This window comes from Mobula hypostoma, chromosome 30 (genome assembly GCF_963921235.1).
Source record: "Mobula hypostoma chromosome 30, sMobHyp1.1, whole genome shotgun sequence".
Taxonomy (NCBI): domain Eukaryota; kingdom Metazoa; phylum Chordata; class Chondrichthyes; order Myliobatiformes; family Myliobatidae; genus Mobula; species Mobula hypostoma.
The window spans coordinates 6,787,559-6,813,115 of record NC_086126.1 but is presented as its reverse complement, the minus strand read 5'-3'; the positions used below and the strand labels follow the sequence as shown (position 1 = coordinate 6,813,115).

The following is a 25,557-nucleotide window of genomic DNA, read 5'->3' as shown; positions in this document are numbered from 1 at the left end:
GCTGCTGCTAAGTTAACAAATTTCACGTCACATGCCGGCGATAATAAACTTAATTCTGATTCTAATTCTCTTCCACCTTGGTTTTAGGCGGGAATACTCCGTTACCCTAGCAACCGCTGCTCCCCCGACCTTCTTTGCCTCGCTTAAAATGGCGGACTGCGTGTCCCGGTTCTTTAGAGTACTATTTTTATTTATTTTTTTAACCAAGCACTCCCGAACCCTCCGAGAGAGATTTGTTTTTAAATACCCTTTCGTAAAAGCGCTTTTCTTTATCTTTACGTCAACGCTCTTGCCCAATTTTTTGGTTCCCGCATCTGATTGGCGCCTTCATCTGCCCGTTGGAGTCGAAGCTGGAGGGCGGGGTGAGCTGAACCGGAAGTGACGCATCGGTTTCCGAGGCCGTTCTGGGGGAAGTGGAGAGTGGGCTCGGACTTCTGCTGGGGGCTGCTGGATTCTGCTGGAGCCTGTTGGTGCTTGGTGACCTCCAGCAGGACCTGGAGCGTGGAACTTCCTGCTGGTTTCTGGCAGTCTCTGCCGGAGCCTGGTGACTTCTGTTGAAGTTTGACGCCCTAGGCTGGAGTCTGGCTGACCCCCATTGAGACTGCCAGCTCAGCTGGTCCCTGTTGGTGAACCCCCGTGAATTCTGCTCTGTCACTGGTGGGGGTCTGCTGGAAACCAATCGCCTCTGCTGGTTTCTGGGCGTCTCTCAGCAGATGTGAAATGAAACCCAGGTTTCTGGTGGCCCCCTGTGAGCTCTGATGGGCGTCTGCTGGTCTCAGTTGACCTCTGTTGGTGGCAGTCCACTTTAAGTCATCTCAAGTGCCTAAGTTGTTCTCTGCTGGTGTTGAGTGTGGGAGCATGGGCGTACTGGAGAAATTTGAACCAGTGGTCTATGCCCCTCTCTGCATGACCTCGATCATGACTCTTACAGTCTCCCTAGAGTTGGTATACGTCATCCTCACTGACCCGCACTTGGCCCCTACCCCCTCAGTGGACAGGACAAGCTCTAGTTTGGAGCCAGAGCCCTGGGGAACACCCCGTACCGTGGCTAGCCCCGGTCAGGCCTTGGGGATGTGGCAGATAATCCACCTTGCCTTCGTAGCCTTCGTCCTGGGCAACGTGGTGGGAAACCTCTGCTTGTTCATCCGGAGGAACCCCAGCATCCGCGGAGTGTTCCTGGCCAACCAGGCGGTGGGACAGGGCTGGAGGTAAGCATCTGTGCCTGGGTGAGCGGGAGAGAGCAGGGGAGGGGGTGCTGGGATGCCAGAAAGATCAAGGATGAGTGGCCGTCAGGGTGAGTCTCTCATCCCTACGTACCGGGTGGACATATCAGGGATCAGAACAGCTTGACAGGTCCGTGAATGGGACTAGGTGGGGTCCCACTGGGTGTGTGGATGGTGGGAGTGAATGGGAAGGGGTGGGATCCCATTGGGAGTGGACAGTGGGAAGGGGTGGGGTCCCATTGGGAGTGTGGACAGTGGGAGTGAATGGGAAGGGGTGGGATCCCATTGGGAGTGTGGACGGTGTGAGTGAATGGGAAGGGGTGGGGTCCCATTGGGAGTGTGGGCAGTGGGAGTAAATGGGAAGAGGTGGGTCCCATTGGGAGTGTGGATGGTGGGGTGAATGGGAAGGGGTGGGTCCCATTGGGAGTGTGGACGGTGGGAGACAATGTGACAGGGTGGGATCCCGTTGGGAGTGCGGACAGTGGGAGTGAATGGGAAGGATTGGGTCCCATTGGGAGTGCGGACAGTGGGAGTGAATGGGAAGGATTGGGTCCCATTGGGAGTGCGGACAGTGGGAGTGAATGGGAAGGATTGGGTCCCATTGGGAGTGTGGATGGTGGGAGTGAATGGGAAGGGGTGGGGTCCCATTGGGAGTGTGGACAGTGGGAGTGAATGGGAAGGGGTGGGATCCCATTGGGAGTGGACAGTGGGAAGGGGTGGGATCCCATTGGGAGTGTGGACGGTGGGAGTGAATGGGAAGGGGTGGGGTCCCATTGGGAGTGTGGGCAGTGGGAGTAAATGGGAAGAGGTGGGTCCCATTGGGAGTGTGGACGGTGGGAGACAATGTGACAGGATGGGATCCCGTTGGGAGTGCGGACAGTGGGAGTGAATGGGAAGGATTGGGTCCCATTGGGAGTGTGGACGGTGGAAGTGAACGGAACATGGTGGTAGTGCGCACTAGGGGTTGGGTCTTTTGGGTGTTGATCTGCCGATGGGGAGGGGTGACGCAGTGGAGGGGGACTGAGGGAAGAGTTGGCAGTGTGTGGCCATGGAGTTGTGTGGGTGTCAGAGGGTGTATGGATCAATGGTATGGGTGTGGGTTACTCGGTGAGGGGGTTCGGTGGGGAGTGCGCGTGTCAGTCGGGGTGGGAGTCGGTGATGGACGATTGCCAGTGGGGCTGAGCTCTCAGTGGGCTGTCTCTCCGGCCGGCGTTGACCCCATTGCCCCTCTCCCTCCCTCCCTCCGCAGCTACTGCTTCCTGTGCGAGAGCCACGTGCCCCCACGCTGCTCGCACTGCCCCGACTGCAAGGTGTGCGTGCTGCGCCGGGATCACCACTGCGTCCTCTTCGGGCAGTGCGTGGGCCACGCCAACCACCGCTTCTTCCTCTGCTGCCTCCTCTACATGTGGCTGGGCCTCCTCTACGCCATCTCCCTCAACGCCGACATCTTCCTGGGCTACCTGCAGGAAGGGCTGTCCCTGCACAGCCTGTTCCTCCTCTTCATTCCCTGGGCCATGCTGATTACAGGTGAGTGACGAGCCCCTTCTACCACAACTCCCCTTGCTTGACGATAGCCCTGTTAATCCCACGGCTAATCTGCCCCTGGTGAGTGTTGTTGAAGACGTGAATCAGAAATTACAGGGAGACCTTGATGAGTTTGGGGGGGGGGGCCGGTGAGGGCCCAGGAATGGCAAATGCAGTTTAATTGACATATACAGTACATACGGAAACCAGGAACCAAGCACAGTGATTCCCAGTGTGGGATATGGAGACCGGGAACTGTGCACGGTGACTCCTGATGTGGGATATGGAGAGAGGAACTGTGTACAGTGACTCCAGATGTGGGATATGGAGAGAGGAACTGTGCACGGTCACTCCCGATGTGGGATATGGAGACCGGGAACTGTGCACGGTGACTCCCGATGTGGGATACGGAGACTGGGAACTGTGCACAGTGACTCCAGATGTGGGATACGGAAACCGGGAACTGTGCATGGTGACTCCCGACGTGGGATATGGAGACCGGGAACTGTGCACGGTGACTCCCGATGTGGGATACGGAGAGAGGAACTGTGCACGGTGACTCCCGATGTGGGATACGGAGACTGGGAACAGTGCACGGTGACTCCCGATGTGGGATACGGAGAGAGGAACTGTGCACGGTGACTCCCGATGTGGGATACGGAGACTGGGAACAGTGCACGGTGACTCCCGATGCGGGATATGGAGAGAGGAACTGTGCACGGTGACTCCCGATGTGGGATACGGAGACTGGGAACAGTGCACAGTGACTCCCGATGTGGGATACGGAGACTGGGAACTGTGCACGGTGACTCCCGATGTGGGATACGGAGACTGGGAACAGTGCACAGTGACTCCCGATGTGGGATATGGAGAAAGGAACTGTGTATGGTGACTCCTGATGTGGGATACAGAGACCGGGAACAGTGCACAGTGACTCCCGATGTGGGATACAGAGACCGGGAACTGTGCACGGTGACTCCCGATGTGGGATACGGAGACCGGGAACAGTGCACAGTGACTCCCGATGTGGGATATGGAGACCGGGAACAGTGCACAGTGACTCTCTGTGGGACACAGAGGTGGGAACTGTGTACGGCGATTCCCAGTGTGAAGGTCACTGCTGTCTGGGATTGTTGCTTTGAGTGCTCGTGCCTCACTGTTCTGATCTGTGTTCCTCGTCTTGCCCGTTTGCGCAGGCCACGTGGGCGTCAGCACCTTCGCCTTTGCGTTTGTGGCAGACACGTGCATCCTGGGCTTCGTCTTCATGTCCGCCTTCCTGCTGTTCCACCTGCGGCTGCTGTGGTACGGCCAGACCACGCGGGAGTGGAGCTCCAGCCTGCGCGGCCTCTACAACCTGGGCTGGCGGCGGAACGTGGTGGAGCTGCTCGGCAGCCGGTGGTACCTGGCCTGGCTGTGCCCGCTGGTGCCCTCCCCACTGCCCGGCAACGGAGTGACCTTTGAGATCAGGCCCCTCCCGGCCCATCAGCCGGCCAGCATGTACTGAGAGATCCCCCCCGCCGCAGACGGTAAGTCAAAACCTTGGAACGTGTTTTGCAGTAGCTTTGCTAGGATGGGAAAGGGTTAAAGACGAGAGTGAGCCCCCTCCTCACAAAACTAAGATCACCTTAAGAATGGAACTTGGGGCAGAAGTGCGGTCACTCGAGTCGAGTATGAGGTTAGTCATTAAAATAAAAGTACAGCACAGAAACTGGCCCTTTGGCCCATCTAGTCCGTGCCGAGTCTTGTTCATCAGTCACTGAAAGCAAGCATGCAGGTACAGCAGGCAGTGAAGAAAGCTAATGGCCTGCTGGCCTTCATAACAAGGGGAGTTGAGTATCGGAGCAAAGAGGTCCTTCTGCAGCTGTACAGGGCCCTGGTGAGACCACACCTGGAGTACTGTGTGCAGTTTTGGTCTCCAAATTTGAGGAAGGACATTCCAGCTATTGAGGGAGTGCAGCGTAGGTTCACGAGGTTAATTCCCGGTTTGGCGGGACTGTCATATGTTGAAAGATTGGAGCGACTGGGGTTGTATACACTGGAATTTAGAAGGATGAGAGGGGATCTGATTGAAACATATAAGATTATTAAGGGATTGGACACGCTAGAGGCAGGAAGCATGTTCCCGCTGATGGGTGAGTCCAGAACCAGAGGCCACAGTTTAAGAATAAGGGGTAGACAATTTAGAACGGAGTTGAGGAAAAACTTTTTCACACAGAGGGTTGTGGTTCTGTGGAATGCTCTGCCTCAGAAGGCAGTGGAGGCCAATTCTCTGGATTCTTTCAAGAAAGAGTTAGATAGAACTCTTAAGGATAGCGGAGTGAAGGGATATGGGGAGAAGGCAGGAACGGGGTACTGATTGTGGATGATCAGCCAGGATCACAGTGAATGGTGGTGCTGGCTCGAAGGGCTGAATGGCCTACTCCTGCACCTATTGTCTATTGAGCCATTTAAACTCCAGGACAATAGCCCTCCATACCCCTCCCATCCAAACTTCTCTTACGCGTTGAACTTGAGCTTGCATGCACTGCTGGGTCATTCCACACTCTCACCACCCCCTGAGCGAAGAAGTTTCCCCTCGCTTTCCCATCAAAAACTTTTCACCTTTCACCCTTAACCCATGTCCTCTAGTTGTAGTTCCACCCAACCTCAATGGGAAAAGCCTGCTCGCATTTCTTTAGCCTGTCTGTACCCCTCATAATTTTGTGTACCTCTGTCAAATCTCGCCTCAGCCTTCTACGCTCCAAGGAATAAAGTCCTAACCTGTTCAATCTTTCCCAATAACCCAATAATTCCCAGTCTTTCCTCCAGACCCGGCTGTTCCCTGAATGGGGAATATCTGTGCGTGAATTTTTGGAGGCGGATGTACGGGCAGCCACAACACGGTCATTTACAGATCCAAGTCAGGGTCCGTTGTCGCGCTGACTGGAGACCCTTCACTTCTGCAGCCTTCTTCCGCCTTCACTGCTGTCGTGATGTGCCATCATCTTTCACCCCAGCCCCACCGCTGAGATCTTGGTTGGATCGCCCTGTGTGGACCCTCCCCCTTGACCCATAGCAGTTCAGATTCCAACCTAGACTCTCTAGTGTGTGTGTGTGTGTCTGTCTCTGTCTCTTTCACACACACACACACACACACACACAAACACAGCTTGAGGGGGGTCAGCAAGTCAGACTGCAATCTACAGAGACGAAACAGTTAGCTACATTTAGAGACACGGCCCCAGACGTCTGGAAATGCAGCTGACTGTTTGTTCCCCGCCCCCTCGTAGATGCTGCCTGGCCTGCTGAGTCCCCCCCAGCGTTTTGTAGCATCTGCAGAATCTTTTGTCTTTTTGACCCCGCGGACCCGTTTACCCGCCGTGACCTTTCACGCCCGCCGTTGTCAATGGGACATGGACAGGATGCAGAGCTGGGCTGAGAGGTGGCAGATGGAGTTCAACCCAGAGAAGAGTGAAATGGTTCACTTTGGAAGGTAGAGTACGGGGTTAATGATAGAAGAAACGGAGGTATCTTGGGGTCCAGGCCCACAGATGCTTCTCAAGCTGATGGGGTTGCCAAGAAGGTGTACGGCGTGTTGGCCTCCATTAATTGGATTGAGTTCAAGAGCCACGACATAACGTTGCAGCTCCATAAAACCCTGATTGGACCCCGCTTGGAGTATTCTGTTCGGTTCTGATCGCCTCATTATGGTACGAATGTGGAAGCTTTAGAGAGGAGATTTACCAGGATGCTGCCTGGATTAGAGCGCGTGTCTTATGAGGGTAGGTTGAGTGAGCTAGGGCTTTGTAGCAAAGACAGCTGACGATATGTCAGAATAAAAAAAGAGTTGAAGATTGATGAGAAATGATGCCAGGGCATAGCGACTCGATGAATATAATTGTGGTACATTATTATTTAGAGATACAACATGGGATCCAACGAACCCATGCAATCTGATTAAACCCATGTGACCCATTAACCTGCTAACTCGAATGTCTTGGAATAGTCTCATGAGGAGAACGTGCAAACTCCTGACAGACAGCGGTGGAATTGAACCCTGATCTTCCGAGCACTGGCACTTTTATCTGGGCGCCATGGCGGCTCGCGTGACGCCATCACCGGTCGAGGCATCGGAGCTCGGAGCTCGATTCCGGCACCGTGTGTACGTCCTCCCTCTGGACTGCGTGGGTTTCAGACATCCAAAGTACATTTATTGTCAAAAGTATGGATGCAGTAGACAACCTGAGACTCGTCTTCCACACAGGCAGCCACAAAACAAAGAAACACCATGGAACCCATCCAAAGAGAGACAGCAGGCTGTCTCCCCAGTCTCCCTCTCCCTCCCTCCCTCTCCATACATTCAAAGTGCATTTATACAGGTGGCCCCCATTTTTCGAACGTTCGCTTTACGATAGCTCGCTGTTACGAAAGACCTACGTTAGTACCTGTTTTCGCTAACCAAGGAGGATTTTCGCTTTTTCGAAAAAAGAAGTCTGCTTTATATGTGTGTTTACCATGACCGTGAAGACTTGCGCTCGCTGTCTTCCCAATTTTGATAAGTGAAACTACACTATACATACATTATTTCTACTTTATATAGGCTGTGTATTTATCATATCATTCCTGCTTTTACTATATGTTCGTGTTATTTTAGGTTTTATGTGTTACTTGTTATGATTTGGAAGGTTATTTTTTGGGTCTGGGAACACTCAGAAATTTTTCCCATATAAATTAATGGTAATTGCTTTTTCGCTTTACGACATTTCGGCTTAGAAACCGTTTCATAGGAACTCTCTACCTTCGGATAGTGGGGGAACCTGTATGAAAGTACTGATGCAGTATTCGACCTGAGATTGGTCTTCCCCACAGACAACCTCGGAACAAAGAAACACCACGGGGACCCCATTTAAAGAAAAACACCATCAAACCCCTCCCCCCCCATGCAAAAAAATGTGGAAACGGCAAAAGAGCGAAAACACAAAATTGAGAAGCATATTACAGTTCAGCTCAGTGCTCGTTTTAGCAGGCCGCCCCGATTCAAAAATCTCCCAAAAGTAGTGACAAAAAGCAAGCAATCAGAATGAGAACACATCATGAACCTGAATTAGGGTTCAAGTACACAATCTGCGTCAATTAAACCTTGCCCCACGATAGCGAATTTTCAGTAATTGTCGTCCAGGTGATTCTGCATTTTTCTAGAAGTCTCTCTGCAGACTGAACCCTGACTATGTCCTAGTCATTCCTCTAATCAATGGAATGTCTTGTTGTTCGTATAAGATGGCCACAACTACTTTGTTCTTGGCTTTTTTGTCTTGTTCTTCCCCTTGTAATACATAGAAGGCAGAATATAGAACACTACAGGACGTTACTGGCCCTTCGGCCCACAATGTTGTGCTGACCTTTTAGCCCACTACCTCCAAGAGGACTGCAACCCTGTCGGAGGGTTTGGAGGCTCGCGTGCCTCAGTGATCTGGAGAGCTACGTTGGCTGCAGTCAGGGCCTTGTGCTTTGGCTCTTGGTGGGGTCAGTTGTGCCAAAGGGTAGAGGTCAGAATAAGGGTGGTCCGCCGGCCCTCCAGGTTTGGGGGTTCAGCTTGGGGGCCAACAACCCCGACTGGTCAAACAAAGCTGTTACGGCAACAGCGACGAAGAACCCTTTGACATCCAAGTGCGATGGTGTTCCCGAGTCTGCACCCGAAACTTCCTGACTGGCAGTGAAAACCGAGCTGCTGACACCCAGGACACTGCCAGAGATGGAGAACTCTCATTGCTGTTGTAAATGTCATCTGCGTAACGTGTAGGAGAGAGAGAGATCAATCTCCTACGTAGTCCTCCCTTGTTTTTTAATCATCCGTGTGCCCCACTATGCGTTTCCTAAATGCCCCTAATGTATCTACCTCTGCCCCAAACCCGGCAGGGCGTTCCACACACATGTATCACTCTCTGCGTAAACAAAAACGGCAACACTATATCCCCCCCCCACCAATACTTTCCTCCAATCACCTTAAAAATTATGCCCCCCCGTATTAGCCATTTCCGTCCCGGAGAGAAAAGTCTCTTCCTATCCACTCGATCTTTGCCTCTTATCATCTTGTACACCTCTATCAAGTCAAAAGGAATCCAAGGGGCTACCTTTTCACCCAGAGGGGATTCAGTGTATGGAATGAGCTGCCAGAGGGAAAGGTTAAGGCGGGTACACTAACAGCATTTAAAAAGGTACTTGGGTGGGAAAGGTTGAGAGGGATACGGGCCAAGCGGGCGGGGGGGGGGCAGGCAAAGGAGACTGGTTTGGAAGGCATTCGTGGCCGAGTGGACCAGCTGTTTCTATGTGGTGTTACTCGGTAACTCAAAAGGTCTTTAATTCTTACCGTAATCCGGTACTCGTGCATTCCCTGTTTTATCCAGATGTGGACCTGACCTCTGAGAAGACGGCTCCTTCAACGTCCCCCTGCACCCCCTCCCTCCCCAACGCACGACCTCCACTCGAGTCACCGTGGACGCACAGGCTCCCGCCCGTTGGCTTCGAGAGGAATCTGCCGTACCTCCCACCCCCTCATGGACCCTGGACTCCACAGTGCCTTGCACGGTCCTGGATGATTACAGTGAACCTGCTGCCCCCCCCCCTCAGGAAATATCGTAGGGAAGGCATTTCTTCGGAGCAGATCCTCCATGCCGTACTCTTGCCTCGTTTACACCCTCGAGGGAGGTGGGAGTGAGTCCATTCAGCCCTTTGGGACTGTTCCAGCATCTGCTGCGATCCGGACTGATATCGAGTTCCACACTCTCAGACTGTCTGCCTTCAGAGTTGAAAGTAAATTTGCTGTGGTTACTATGTGCTACCTGAAGGTTCATGTTCTTGCAGGCATTTACAAGGAAATAAAAGAAATGCAACAGAATCTTCAGAAAGAAACTTGTAAACAAGGGCTAACAACGTGGAGTCGGAAGACAAGCTGTGCAAATAAAATAACACAGAGAACGTGAGTTGTAAAGTCTCTTGAAGTTTGTCTGTAGGTCGTAGAATCAGTGCCGTGCCGTGGTGGGTGAAGTTATCCACGCCGGTTCAGGAGCGATGGAGACCTCAAGGTCGGTTTGCCACGCCTGCCACGTAGTGAGCTGCGTGAAGTCCGCGTTAACGACCGGCACACACCCGAGGGTGCGCCGGGGGCAGCCCGCGAGTGCCAGCCACGCGCTGCGTAACGCCTGTTCCTGAACCCGGTGGTGCGGGGCCCAAGGCTTCCGAACCTCCTGCGCGAAGGCGGCAGCGAGACGGGAGCGCGGCCTGGATGGCGGGGGGCCTTGATGACGGGCGCAGCCTCCTTGCGGCAGCGCTTCCGTCTAAGTGTGGTGTGCTGAACGGCGGGGGGGGGGGCTTCGCCTGGAATGAACTGGGTTGCATCCACCGTTTTCTGTAGGCTTTTCCGTTCCTGGGCGTTGGTGTCTCCTGCGGTTAGAAACCTCTTCCCCTCCGTGCATCTGTAGAAACTTGTCGGAGGTTTTGGTGACGCCCTGAAACGTCACGAGCCTTTAAGAAAGTAGAGGTGCTACCGTGTCTCCTTTGTGACAGCGCTCAGCGTGGAGGAATTCAAAGTGCTTGGCTCCGTCCACCTCCAGTCCCCTAATGAGGACTGGCTTCTTCCTCCTGTAGTCGATGATGAATGTTTTGCTTTCGCTGGCACACTGAGCGAGGGGTGATTGAGATTGTGGAGGAGGTGCTGCTGCCAATCCGAACCGACTGGGATCTGCCAGTGAGGAAGTCAAGGAGCCGGTTGCACGGGGGGGGGTCCAGATCTCGGAACGTAGTGATGGATTTCCAGGGAATGACAATATTGGATCTTTCAACGCCGGTGAATAAAAATCCACTCTTTTCAGTTGATTGGGGTGGGGAGGGGTTGATCTTTAAAATGATGAAAGGCCCAAGAAGAAAGCAGGGGTAGCAGCGGGCCATTTGGCCCCTCGAGCATCTGCCGTCAACATGATCGTGGCTGTTCTGTTCTGGGCCCTCTCTTCTGTTCTGGGCCCTCTCTTCTGTGCCAGTCCCCCATTCCCCTCAGTTCCCCAATCGTTCAAAGATTAATTTCCTTCCTCTTTAAAAGCCCCCTTGCCTCTGTTGGGGGGGGGGGTTGTTCTTGTACTGGGGCAGAGGCCCCTGACAGCAGCTCACCAGAGTCCTCTGGCCTGGGCCCGACTTTCCGGTTGTTCCCTAGGCGTTGGCCATCTTCCCCTTCCTCTCCCAGGGATGAGGGCTTTGGAGCTTCAGTTGACATTTCTGGGTTTTTAATGGGATGGAGGTGCTCACCCCATACCCAACCCTCCTTCTTTTGCAACCGGTTTTGGGCCTGTGGCGAGTTCGGGGCGTTGTGGGGCGTGGGGAGGTGAGAATTCCAGAGATTCGCTGGCCCCCTGAGGGGAATTTTCACTGTTTTGGATTCAATGCAGTGGGTCCATGCTGAATCCAGAAAGCAAAGCCATTCTCCTTCTCTGTTTTATGTGAAACCCCCCCCCACCCCCAATGATCCTGTGGCCCCAGCATCTTGTGCATTTTAATATAATCACCCTTTGTTCAAAGTGTATGTCCGATTCCTTTACCCACAGCCCTCCCATCCCAGGACGTTTCAATCGAGTGGACACGGAGAGAATGTTCCCACTTGTGGGGTCAGGCTGATTGGAGGGGTGAGGGTGCAATAGAAGTGTCAATATATATCAGCCGAAAACTCCAGTCGATAAATAAGGGATAAGTGCCTTCTGCCCATAATCTTTGGCGGCCTGACTAATCAAAAACGTAACAACCTCAGCTTCAAATACACCCAATAACTTGGCCTTCCTAGCTGTCTGTAGCAATGAATTCCACAGATTCACCACCCTCTGGCTAAAGAAATTCCTCTTCACCTCCCTTCTAAATGGACGTCTTCCTATTCTGAGGCTGTGCCCTCTGGTCCAGACTCCACCGCTATAGGAAACATACTCCCCACATCCACTCTGTCTGTGTCCTCTGGTCCTAGACTCCCCTCACTATAGGAAACATCCTCTCCACATCCACTCTATCTGTGTCCTCTGGTCCTAGACTCCCCCACTACAGGAAACATCCTCTCCACGTCCACTCTATCTGTGTCCTCTGGTCCTAGACTCCCCCACCATAGGAAACATCCTCTCCACATCCACTCTATCTGTGTCCTCTGGTCCTAGACTCCCCCACCATAGGAAACATCCTCTCCACATCCACTCTATGTGTGTCCTCTGGTCCTAGACTCCCCCACCACAGGAAACATCCTCTCCACATCCACTCTATCTGTGTCCTCTGGTCCTAGACTCCCCCACTATAGGAAACATCCTCTCCACATCCACTCTATCTGTGTCCTCTGGTCCTAGACTCCCCCACCATAGGAAACATCCTCTCCACATCCACTCTATGTGTGTCCTCTGGTCCTAGACTCCCCCACTACAGGAAACATCCTCTCCACATCCACTCTATCTGTGTCCTCTGGTCCTAGACTCCCCCACCATAGGAAACATCCTCTCCACACCCACTCTATCTGTGCCCTCTGGTCCTAGACTCCCCCACTATAGGAAACATCCTCTCCACATCCACTCTGTCTGTGTCCTCTGGTCCTAGACTCCCCCACTACAGGAAACATCCTCTCCACATCCACTCTATCTGTGTCCTCTGTTCCTAGACTCCCCCACTACAGGAAACATCCTCTCCACATCCGCCTTATCTGTGTCCTCTGGTCCTAGGCTCCCCCACTATAGGAAACATCCTCTCCACAACCACTCTATCTGTGTCCTCTGGTCCTCGACTCCCCCACTACAGGAAACATCCTCTCCACATCCACTCTATCTGTGTCCTCTGGTCCTAGACTCCCCCACTATAGGAAACATCCTCTCCACACCCACTCTATCTGTGTCCTCTGGTCCTAGACTCCCCCACTATAGGAAACATCCTCTCCACATCCACTCTATCTGTGTCCTCTGGTCCTAGACTCCCCCACTACAGGAAGCATCCTCTCCACATCCACTCTATCTGTGTCCTCTGGTCCTAGACTCCCCCACTACAGGAAACATCCTCTCCACATCTGCTCTATTCACTATTTGATTGGTTTCAAAGAGATTCCCTCCCTCACCCCCACATTCTTCTAAATTCCAGCAAGTACAGACCCAGAGCCATCAAATGCTCCTCATACTTTAACCCTTTCGTTCCCAGGATTGTCCCCGTGAACACCCTCTGGACGCTTTCTAATGCCAGCTCATCTTTTCGTTGATAAGGGGTCCAAAAGCTGCCCACAGTGCTTCCAAGCCCGGCCTGACCAATGCCTTATAAAGTCTCGGCATTACCTCCTTCCTCTTACAGTTGCGCTCCTCTCAGGTGTGGGTTCCCTGAAACTTCCTCACTGGGTCCGAGCACAGAACCCAGCGCGCGTGCAGAATCGGGAGAACGGGGATGATGGGAATTGTAAGGAGCCACACAACACGACGGTAGATTTTATTTATTTACTCTTTCTGGCGAAGGCAGAGTGGGTGGGTGGGGTTGGGCTGATGACTCGATCCCTGTGGACCCAGGTCTCCACCTCATGCTGTCTGAGTCTCCTGGACCGGGTAGCCGTCTGCAAGAGAAGAGAACGGGATCACCCTGGTCATAAACGTCCCGGGCTGCACAGCACCCCCTCCCCATCTCCCCCGTCCCCACCCCTTGCCATTACAGAGGACTGCCACCCAGAGCGGTTCGCCCCATCGGTATAAAACCACGAGGGGCAGCGTCGTAAAGATTAAAGTTCAGAACGTGTCGCTTTGCGTCAACCGCCAACACCGTCCGAGGAAGGGCTGAGGGCAGCCCGCAAGTGTCGCCGTGCGTCCGGCGCCAACGCTGCGTGGCCACAAGTCCCTAACGTTCACCCGTATGTCTTTGGGACGTGGGAGGGAACCGGAGCACCCGGAGGAGACTCGCGGAGAGAACGCACAAGCTCCTTACAGACGACAGCGGCTATTGAACCCAGATCGCTGGCGCAGTGAAGCGTTACGCTAACCGCGCTATGCTCCGAGGAGTGAGTGAGGTGTGACTCGCATACGGAACCAGCTGGGGAGTGGGGAAGTCCTCAGATCCCAAAGGTATACGGGTTACCACTAGGGACTTTTTTTTTAGATTATGGGGACACTCAGTCCTCATTTATTGTCATTTAGAAATGCATGCATTAAAAAATGATACAATGTTCCTCCAGTATGATATCACAAGAAAAACGCAATACAGACCAAGACTAAAACTGACAAAAACCACATAATTATAACATATAGTTACAACAGTGCAAAGCAATACCGTAATTTGATAAAGAGCAGACCATGGGCACGGTAAAAAAAAGTCTCAAAGTCCCGATAGCCCCATCATCTCACGCAGACGGTAGAAGGAAGAAACTCTTCCTGCAATGAGCTTCCAGCGCCGCAAACTTGCCGATGCAGCACCCTGGAAGCACCCGACCACAGTGCGACTCTCAGTCCCTCCGAAAACTTCGAGCCTCCGACACCGAGCACCATCTCTGCCGAGCGCTTCGACCCCGGCCCCGGCAACAGGCAACAGGCAAAGCCGAGGACTCGGGGCCTTCCCCTCCGGAGATTCCGGATCGCACAGTAGCAGCGGCAGTGAAGCGAACATTTCAGAAGTTTCACCAGATGATCCTCTGTGCTTCTCACGTCAGTCTCCATCAAATCAGGATTGTGCACGGCTTCCGACTTAACAGATTACGGATATTCATCACCGGAGAGGTCACGCGTGCTGCCATCTTCTCCTCCTTGTGGGCTCTTATGGTTGATGAGCCAGAAAGAGGGAGGGTCATATCGTGTGAGGGGGAGAAAAGGCCATTCAGCCCAACTCACCCATGCTGGAAAAAATGCCCATTTGAACCAGTCCCATTTGCCAGCGTTTGGCCCATATCCCTCTAAACCTTTCCTATTTCTGTACCTGTCTTTTAAGTGTGAGTAATGTACCTGTCTTCAGTGCTGCCCTCCAGTGCGCTCGGCGGAAGAGGAGTTGGATTGCGTTCGTCTGCGGCTGCACTAACATGCGATGAGCCAGCTCCTTCCCCTTCCTCCCACCGTTTTATTCTGTCACCTTTCCCCCGCCCCCCCACCTTCTCAGTCCTGAAGGAGAGTCTCGACCCGAAACATCGACTGTTGATTCTTTTCCGCAGATGCTGCCTGACCTGCTGAGTTCCTCCAGCATTTTGTCTGTGTTGCTTGTGATGGGGAATGCTGCTCCATCAGTCCTAGTGCCGTGACATTCAGGAACTTGGGCAACATACTTATTTTTTGTGACTGTTTTTCTGCTTTTGTAACCTACATGTGCCATGCGTGACTGTTGGTGTTGTGTTTTGCACCTGTTTCGGATTAGTCGTATTCAAGTGTGTGCTCGAATGGCAATTAAGTTTCAACCAAACCACTTCCCCTGGCTGTTTCTTTCATGTGTGCACCACCCTGTGGGTGAAGAAGTTGCCCCTCGGGTTCATCTTAAAACCTTCCCCTCAAACCAATCCCTTCTTGATTGTTGGGGCTTGGCAGCGGCTGGTTTGGAACCCTGAGACAAGTCGAGTTTTAATTGAACCCCTATCGTCAAGGACCCCCAACACCCTTTTCTCGCTGTTGCCATGAGGAAGGAGGTACAGGAGCCTCAGGTCCCACACCACCAGGTTCGGAAACAGATACTACCCTACAACCATCAGGCTCCTGAACCAGAGTGGATAACTTCACTCACCTCAACTCTGAACTGATTCCACAACCCACAGACTTACTTTCAAGTGCTCTTTACAACTCATGTTCTCAGTATTATTTATTATTCACCTACTAATTTTTTTTTTGTAATTGCACAGTTCGCTGCCTTTTGCACATTGGTTGTTTGTCTGGGCCCTGCACACGTAGCACACGGTCCCACTGATGTGGATCCCCAGCGATGGGTAAATAGCACCACTGCCTCGGGAGAGACGAAGGCTACGGGAGTAAAACCCAGACAGCAAATCCGGAGTGGAGCCCCTGAGGCGGCCGGACGTCACTGAACATCCTTCCGGCAGCTCCTGCAGCCGAGCTGGTGACAGACGTATTGCTTCATAAGCTGCCTTTTTTTAATAGTACAGCACAGTACAGGCCCTTCAGCCCACAATGTTGTGCCGACCCTCAAACCCTGCCTCCCATATAAGCCCCCACCTTAGATTCCTCCATATACCTGTCTAGTAGTCTCTTAAACTTCACTAGTGTATCTGCCTCCACCGCTGACTCAGGCAGTGCATTCCACGCACCAACCACTCTCTGAGTAAAAATCCTTCCTCTAATATTCCCCTTGAACTTCCCATCCCTTACCTTAAAGTTATGTCCTCTTGTACTGAACAGTGGTGCCCTGGGGAAGAGGTGCTGGCTGTCCACTCTATCTATTCCTCTTATTATCTTGTACACCTCTATCATGTCTCCTCTCATCCTCCTTCTCTCCAAAGAGTAAAGCCCTAACTCCCTTAATCTCTGATCATAATGCATACTCTCTAAACCAGGCAGCATCCTGGTAACTCTCCTCTGTACCCTTCCCAATGCTTCCACATCCTTCCTATAGTGAGGCGACCAGAACTGGACACAGTACTCCAAGTGTGACCTAACCAGAGTTTTATAGAGCTGCATCGTTACATCGCGACTCTTAAACTCTATCCCTCGATAACAGCCCATAAACTTTCTTAACTACCTATCCACCTGTGAGGCAACTTTCAGGGATCTGTGGACATGTACCCCCAGATCCCTCTCCTCCTCCACACTACCGAGTATCCTGCCATTTACTTTGTATATACAGAATACTTTGTACTCTGCCTTGGAGTTTGTCCTTTCAAAGTGTACCACCTCACACTTCTCCGGGTTGAACTCTATCTGCCACTTCTCAGCCCACTTCTGCATCCTATCAATGTCTCTCTGCAATCTTCGACAGTCCTCTACACTATCTACAACAGCACTAACCTTTGAGTCGTCTGAAAACGTGCCTGCCCACCCTTCTACCCCCACATCCAGGTCGTTAATAAAAATCACAAAAATCCTTTGGACTACACCGGTGAGGCCGAGAGGGGGATCTTGACGACTGGGCATCTCAGGATCTCCATACCTTCCGACCAGGCTGGTGATGAGGATCATCGTCACCCATTGTCCTCCGAGGCGACAGATGCTTTGTGTAACACACACAAAAATTGCTGGTGAACGCAGCAGGCCAGGCAGCATCTCTAGGAAGAGGTACAGTCGACGTTTCGGGCTGGGACCCTTCGTCAGGACGAACTGAAGGAAGAGTTAGTAAGAGATTTGAAAGTTGGAGGGGGAGGGGGAGATCCAAAATGATAGGAGAAGACGGGAGGGGGAGGGATGGAGCCAAGAGCTGGATAGTTGATCGGCAAAAGGGGTACGAGGCTGGAGAAGGGAGAGGATCATGGGACAGGAACTCTAGGGAGAAAGAAAGGGGGAAGGAGAGCCCAGTGGATGGAGAGCACGCAAGGAGATGCTTTGTGTGTATCTTTTCATTGATTCTATAGTTTACCTTTCTATTTACTGTCAATGCCCGCAAGAAAGCAAATCTCAGGGTAGTATATGGTGACATATACATACTTTGATTATAAATTTATGATCAAGTTATTTATTGATAATAAATTTACTTAGAACTTCGATCGCCGGCGCCAGTGCTGTGAAGCGTTACGCCAGCCGTTCCACCCGGTGAGTTCCAGAGATCAAACACTGGCTGGGTCACCGTGGTAGTGCCGCATTATTACAGCAGGGGGCGTTGAAGAGTTCCAGTCCGCTGTTCAGGTTCGATTCCCGCCACTGACTGTAAGGAGTTTGTACGTTCTCCCCGTGACCGCGTGGGTTTCCTCTGGGTGCTCCGGTTTCCTCCCACACTCCAAAGACGTACCGGCTGGTAGGTTAATTGGTTAGTTAAACGCGACCAAAGCAGCACTCCCAAAATGCTGAAGGAACTCAGCAGGCCAGGCAGAAAGCAGTAAACAGTCGACGTTTCAGGCCGAGACCCTTCATAATTAGGCTGGGGTTAAATAGGTGGCGTGGCCCATTGGGCCAGGAGGGGCTGTTCCACGCTGTATCTCGAGAGTCCGCCCCCCCCCCCCGCTCACCTGAAACCGGCTCCTCTTTGAGATGCCCTGCCCGAGGCTGTCCTCTGCATTCCGGAGGGAGCTGGGCTGTACCTCGAAGAAGCAGTCGACGGTCTCGTTCAGCATGGTGTTCTGCATCTGGAACAGGTACAGCTGGTGCTCGATGGCCCCCAGCAGCTGGAAACAGTAGAATACCAGCATCTTCTCCCTATGAGGCAGGGGCACCGGACAGTGAGAGGAGGTGAGGGGTTCCTTCCCCATCCCACCAGCATCGTCTCCCTATGAGGCAGGGGCACCGGACAGTGAGAGGAGGTGAGGGGTTCCTTCCCCATCCCACCAGCATCGTCTCCCTGTGGGGCAGGGGCACCAGACAGTGAGGGGAGGGGTATCCCACCCTGAATCCCCCACCAGTCCCATCGCTGGATCCCATACTGCCAAGTGCACTCGTTAGTAGAGTACCCTTCAGGATAGTGAAGTATGAAGAGAATTCTTACTTCTCAAGCTCATTCCTTCAAACTCCCAATGGGAGCCCACCCCTTCCCATTCACTCCCACCATCCACACTCCCAATGGGACCCCACTCATTCCCATTCACTCCCACCGTCCACACTCCCAATGGGACCCCACCCCTTCCCATTCACTCCCACCATCCACATTCCCAATGGGACCCCACCCATTCCCATTCACTCCCACCGTCCACACTCCCAATGGGACCCCACCCCTTCCCATTCACTCCCAACATCCACACTCCCAATGGGACCCCACCCATTCCCATTCACTCCCACCGTCCACACTCCCAATGGGACCCCACCCCTTCCCATTCACTCTCACTGCCCACACTCCCAATGGGACCCACCCCTTCCCATTCACTCCCACCATCCATATCCCAGTACTCCCACCTCGCTGCCTCCCACAATGCAGGACAGCGGTCAGAGTTAGAGAGGGGCGCTTTAAGCTCGGGCTCGCTGCCGGTCTCTGTGAAAATCTTTATCCCTGTGGTCATCATCTCCACCCACCCCACTCACCTCTAACCCCCCCTCACCCATCCACCTCTACCCCTCCGACCACCGACCCCACCCACCTCTACCCCTCCAACCCACCGACCCAGCTCTCCCCCTCCTCGCACACACTGCCTCCTACCTGGCTGCGTGTGTGTGGCTGTTGTAGTGTTCATCAATGACCCTCATCAGGAACATCTCGTTATCTTCTCTCGCACTGTTCATCTCACCCTCTGCCAGGATCACAAACACCAACGGCGTGTGAGGAGCCGCTCTCCCAGCCACACCGACACTCCCACCGCGTGACATAGGGGCAGCATTAGGCCATTCATCCCGTCGAGTGATCTGCCGTTCCATCATGGCTGATTTATTACCCATCTCAACCCCATTCTCCTGCCTTCTCCCTTGACTAATCAAGAACCTATCAACCTCCACTTTAACTATACCCAATGACTTGGCCTCCACAGCCATCTGTGGCAATGAATTCCACAGATTCACCACCCTCTGGCTAAAGAAATTGCTCCTCATCTCTGGGTGGTAAGGAAAGCTTTTGGCACGTTGGCCTACATAAATCAATGTATTGAGTATAGAAGATGGGATGTTATGTTGAAGTTCCATAAGACATTGGTGAAGCCTAATTTGGAGTATAGTGTGCAGTTCTGCTCACTTACCCACAGGAAAGAGGTAAATAAGATTGAAAGAGCATAGAGAAAATTTACAAGGATGTTGCCTGGTCTGGAGGACCTGAGTTATAAGGAAAGATTGAATAGAACTTTATTTCTTGGAACGTAGAAGATTTGAGAGGAGATTTGATAGAGATAGGGTAAATGCAAGCAGGCTTTTTCAACTAAGATTGGGTGGGACTACAACCAGAGGTCAGGGGTTAAGAGTGAAAGGTGAAAAAGTTTAAGGGGAACATGAGGGGAAACTTCTTCACTGTGTGGAACAAGCTGCCAGCACAAGTGGTGTGTGCGAGCTCGATTTCAACGTTTGAGAGAAGTTTGGATAGGTACACGGATGGTAGGGGTCTGGAGGGTTGTGGTCCCAGTGCAGGTCGATGGGAGTGGGCAGTTGAGTGGACTAGATGGGCCAAAGGGCCTGTTTTTCTGCTGTACTTTTCTAAGACTCTGTTCTAAAGGGACGTCCTTGTATTCTGAAGCTTTGTCCTCTGATCCTAGACTCCCCCACGATAGGAAACATCCTCTCCACATCCATTCTATCTGTGTCCTCTGGTCCTAGACTCCCCCACTATAGGAAACATCCTCTCCACATCCACTCTATCTGTGTCCTCTGGTCCTAGACTCCCTCACTATAGGAAACATCCTCTCCACATCCACTCTATCTGTGTCCTCTGGTCCTAGACTCCCCCACTATAGGAAACATCTTCTGCACATCCACTCTATCTGTGTCCTCTGGTCCTAGACTCCCCCACTATAGGAAACATCCTCTCCACATCCACTCTATCTGTGTCCTCTGGTCCTAGACTCCCCCACTACAGGAAACATCCTCTCCACATCCACTCTGCCTAGGTCTTTCCATATCTCAGAGGTTTCAATGGAAACTTGGCATTATTTTTTGATTACTATAGAAGTTTCTTGCAAACTACAGTTCAACAGTGTTACACAGAGACCAAGTCAGAAAAAAAGATCAGCTTTATTTGTCACGCGTGCATCGAAACACACAGTGAAATGCATTGTTTGCACTAACGACCAGCACAGTCCGAGGCCGTGCTGGGGGCAGCCTGCAAGAGAAGCCGGGCTTCTGGCACGGACATACCATGCCCACAACCCGAACCGGACTGTGGGAGCTAACCGCGGCACCCGGAGGAATCCCACGCGGTCACGGGGAGAATGTACAAACTCCTTACAGACAGTGGTAGGAATTGAACCCCGATCGGTGTTCACTGACAGTGTACGGCCACGCCAATTGCCACCCTTGTCTCCAATGGGTCTCGGGTCAGAAGATTGCGTTTTAAAGGGCTTTTACATGGAGGGCGGTTAATAACGGGGAAATCGGTACGTGTACACCTTACAACTCTAGCGGCCAAGATCGGGGTCTAAAGGCCCACGGATTAGTAAGCTGAGAGCATGCTATGTTAGAACCAGAAAGTCTTCAAAAAGGCAGCGTCCATCATTAAGGACCCCCACCACCCAGGACATGCCCTCTTCTCATTGCTACCATCAGGGAGGAGGTACAGGAGCCTGAAGACACACACTCAACGATTCAGGAACAGCTTCTTCCCCTCTGTCATCCCATTTCACCCATGAACACTACCTCACTATCTGTTTTTTATTTATTTTTAATATATATTTCTTATTGGAGTTTATAGTTTTTTTTATTGTGTATTGCACTGTACTGCTGCCGCAAAATGACAAATTTCACGGTGATACTGAACCTGATTCTGATCTCTGATTCGGAAAGTGTGGTGACACTTCCCTCCTCGGACTGTGGCGGTCCTGTCCGACCAGCCGGCGTGGGGGGGTCGGCAACACGTCATCCTCTGGCTTGGATCGGGAGCACGTGGGAAGATGGGAGAGGTGCACTTGCGCAGCGGGCCCCAACCACCGGGCCGCGAGGAAACGATACGAGTCAGCTGCACCTTTCCTCATTCCCTGTCACGCCCTGTTGAACTTGAACATAGGGTTGCCAACTGTCCCGTATCTGCCGGGACATCCCGTATATTGGGCTAAATTGGTTTGTCCCATACGGGACCCCCTTTGTCCCGTATTTCCCCCGCTAAGGTAGAGCGTTCCTATGAAACTGTTCATAAGCCGAAATGGCGTGAAGCAAAGAAGCAATTACCATTAATTTACATGGGAAAAATTTCTGAGTGTTCCCAGACCCAAAAAAATAACCTACCAAATCATACCAAATAACACATATTAAACCGGTCCGTGGTGCAAAAAAGGTTGGGGACCCCTGCACTTGCAGTTTGACTGGGGTGGGGCGGAACAGATACCCTTATACTTGTCAGCCACGATGGAATGGGAAGACTCGATGGGCTGAATGGCCTGATTATGCTCCTATGCCTTATGGTCTCACATACTTAGGTACGCTCAGTGGCTTCTTCAGTAGATATCTCCTGTGCTCCCCTAGCTCAACCACTTCAAGGTTTGACGTGCTGTGCGTTCGGAGATGCTGTTCTGCATGCCACTACTGGTTATTTGAGTTACTGTCGCCTCCCCGTCAGCTTGAACCAGTCTGGCCGTTCACCTCCGACCCCCCCTCACTAACAAAACATTTTCGCCCACAGAGCTGCCACTCCCTGGATGTTTCCCTGTTTTTCACACACCGTTCCCTATAAACTCCAGAGACATGAAAATCCCAGGAAATCAGCGGTTTCTGAGATGCTCAAATCACGCCATCTGGCGCCAACGATCGTTCCACGGTCACAGTCACTTGGATCGCTTTGTTTCCCCATTCTGATGTTTGGTCTGAACAACTGAACCTCTTGACCGTGTCTGCATGCTTTTATGCATTGAGTTGCTGCCACGTGATTGGCTGATTATAGATATTTGTAATAACGAGCAGGTGTACTGGGCTACCTAATAAAGTGGCCACTGATTAAATGTCTGACTCCCCCACCCCTCCCTGTCACCCAGCTGTGCTGAACCAACCAACAGGAAGGGTCTCTGCTCTCCCCTCGCCAGACCTTTGTCTGCGGCGTCCGTGAATTCATCCAACAGACTGTTCTTCTCGTCCAGCGACTCCTGCAAACACACGATGGGTGACATCACAATTCTGTGTTTTACTCGGAGATACAGCGCGGTACCAGCCCCTTCTGACCGCCGTTCCCCCGAGCCGTGTGACGCAAATGCTCCTGCGCATGTAGCCGTCGTCGCCAAGCCGCCGGAATAAAGAAAGACAAGAAAAAGTTTACGAAAGGTGAAAGATTTCCTTTTAATACTGTTTTTTGTTATCAATTAATAAATTTAATCAAAAATATGTGATTTTTCAATTTTCATTCTAAATATTCAAAGTGAATATTACAAAAAAAAACAGATTTAAGTTGCTGCACAGTTTTCAGGCCATGTAACAGTTTCCCGCTCAGGGCAATAGTGCAGCTGTGGAAAAACTTAGAGCAAACGTTGCTTCTGCTTGCCCAAAACATAGGTGACCTCTTGACATCTTGACACCAAGGAGGCTGGGAGTCTCTTGCTAACAGTCCCTTTCCCTTCCTCTCTGGCCAAGACCCTGACACGTGACTGGCTTCCCCCAACTGACCCCAAGGGTCAGTGCATGGACCCCTCTCCTCCCCATCCAAAAGCACCCAACAGTCCCACAGTATCCGTCAGGGAGACGTTCATCTGGGACTCTGCGGGGCAGAGAATTTTGGAGTCCACGTGGAAATTGTCCCGATCACAGGCTTCCCTCCCCAATACCGGCTGACCCTCACGCACCAGAGCCATGAAGGTGCAGGGCAGAATGTGGGGTCCGTCCCCAGAACCCACGGTGTGGGGTCTACTCTCACCTTCCGCTTCTTGGCTTCGTTCTGCTGGTTGATTATCAGCTGGAAGTTGTCGACCAGGATAGCGATGAAAAGCCTGAAACACAAGGAATCTGGATCAGGTGCTGTGTCCAACCCCAGGACTCCCAGGCTGAAGGTAATCCAGGTCGGGGGCTGTGGCCAACCCCAGGACCCTCTGGTCTTCTGTTAACCTGAGCAGCTCGCACTGGAGGAGCATCTCTGTTGGCAAGTGATGCCAGTGGACAGTGTCTCCTCTGCCGGAGGGCAGAGTTCACTGAAGTTCAGAGCTTTTACATAGAGTGGGAATAGTGGGATCCCATTGGGAGTGAATGGGAAGAGTGGGATCCCATTGGGAGTGTGAACAGTGGGAGTGATGGGGTCCCATTGGGAGTGTGGACGGTGGGAGTGAATGGGAAGGGGTGGATCCCATTGGGAGTGCGGACAGTGGGAGTGAATGGGAAGGGGTGGATCCCATTGGGAGTGTGGACGGTGGGAGTGAATGGGAAGGGGTGGAATCCCATTGGGAGTGTGGACGGTGGGAGTGAATGGGAAGGGGTGGGTCCCATTGGGAGTGTGGACGGTGGGAGTGAATGGGTAGGGGTGGATCCCATTGGGAGTGTGGACGGTGGGAGTGAATGGGAAGGGGTGGGTCCCATTGGGAGTGTGGACGGTGGGAGTGAATGGGAAGGGGTGGGTCCCATTGGGAGTGTGGACGGTGGGAGTGAATGGGAAGGGGTGGGTCCCATTGGGAGTGTGGACGGTGGGAGTGAATGGGTAGGGGTGGGTCCCATTGGGAGTGTGGATGGTGGGAGTGAATGGGAAGGGGTGGATCCCATTGGGAGTGTGGATGGTGGGAGTGAATGGGAAGGGGTGGGTCCCATTGGGAGTGTGGACGGTGGGAGTGAAAGGGAAGGGGTGGATCCCATTGGGAGTGTGGATGGTGGGAGTGAATGGGAAGGGGTGGGTCCCATTGGGAGTGTGGACGGTGGGAGTGAATAGGAAGGGGTGGGGTCCCATTGGGAGTGTGGACGGTGGGAGTGAATGGGAAAGGGTGGATCCCACTGGGAGTGTGGACGGTGGGAGTGAATGGGAAGGGGTGGGTCCCATTGGGTGTGTGGACAGTGGGAGTGAATGGGAAGGGGTGGGTTCCATTGGGAGTGTGGACAGTGGGAGTGAATGGGAAGGGATGGATCCCATTGGGAGTGTGGACGGTGGGAGTGAATGGGAAGGGGTGGGTCCCATTAGGAGTGTGGACGGTGGGAGTGAATGTGAAGGGGTGGGTCCCATTGGGAGTGTGGACGGTGGGAGTGAATGGGAAGGGGTGGGTCCCATTGGGACTGTGGACGGTGGGAGTGAATGGGAAGGGGTGGATCCCATTGGGATTGTGGATGGTGGGAGTGAATGGGAAGGGGTGGGTCCCATTGGGAGTGTGGACGGTGGGAGTGAATGGGAAAGGGTGGATCCCACTGGGACTGTGGACGGTGGGAGTGAATGGGAAGGGGTGGGTTCCATTGGGAGTGTGGACAGTGGGAGTGAATGGGAAGGGATGGATCCCATTGGGAGTGTGGACGGTGGGAGTGAATGGGAAGGGGTGGGTCCCATTAGGAGTGTGGACGGTGGGAGTGAATGGGAAGGGGTGGGTCCCATTGGGAGTGTGGACGGTGGGAGTGAATGGGTAGGGGTGGATCCCATTGGAAGTGTGGACGGTGGGAGTGAATGGGAAGGGGTGGGTCCCATTGGGAGTGTGGACGGTGGGAGTGAATGGGAAGGGGTGGATCCCATTGGGAGTGTGGATGGTGGGAGTGAATGGGAAGGGGTGGGTCCCATTGGGAGTGTGGACGGTGGGAGTGAATGGGAAGGGACGGGTCCCATTGGGAGTGTGGATGGTGGGAGTGAATGGGAAGGGGTGGGCCCCATTGGGAGTGTGTACGGTGGGTGTGAATGGGAAGGGATGGGTCCCATTGGGAGTGTGGACGGTGGGAGTGAATGGGAAGGGGTGGGTCCCATTGGGAGTGTGTACGGTGGGTGTGAATGGGAAGGGATGGGTCCCATTGGGAGTGTGGACGGTGGGAGTGATTGGGAAGGGATGGGTCCCATTGGGAGTGTGGACAGTGGGACTGAATGGGAAGGGGTGGGTCCCATTGGGAGTGTGGACAGTGGGAGTGAATGGGAAAGGGTGGATCCCACTGGGAGTGTGGACGGTGGGAGTGAATGGGAAGGGGTGGGTCCCATTGGGAGTGTGGACAGTGGGAGTGAATGGGAAGGGGTG

The 25,557-nt window shown here is 52.8% G+C and overlaps 1 protein-coding gene across 4 annotated transcripts; it reads left to right on the top strand.

The window, feature by feature from the left end:
• Positions 1-373: 373 nt before the first annotated feature.
• zdhhc24 (zinc finger DHHC-type containing 24) lies at positions 374-22,765 on the top strand. Of its 4 annotated transcripts, none has more exons than XM_063036658.1 (4): positions 374-1,208; positions 2,473-2,750; positions 3,944-4,273; positions 22,423-22,765. In XM_063036658.1, the coding sequence occupies exons 1-3, from the start codon at positions 859-861 to the stop codon at positions 4,249-4,251; spliced, it is 936 nt and encodes a 311-aa protein (XP_062892728.1). In that variant the 5' UTR covers positions 374-858; the 3' UTR covers positions 4,252-4,273; positions 22,423-22,765. The 4 variants fall into 4 exon arrangements, with proteins under 4 accessions (XP_062892728.1, XP_062892727.1, XP_062892729.1 ...); XM_063036657.1 differs by lacking the exon at positions 22,423-22,765 and adding an exon at positions 22,074-22,403; XM_063036659.1 differs by lacking the exon at positions 22,423-22,765 and adding an exon at positions 9,588-9,850.
• Positions 22,766-25,557: the final 2,792 nt, after the last annotated feature.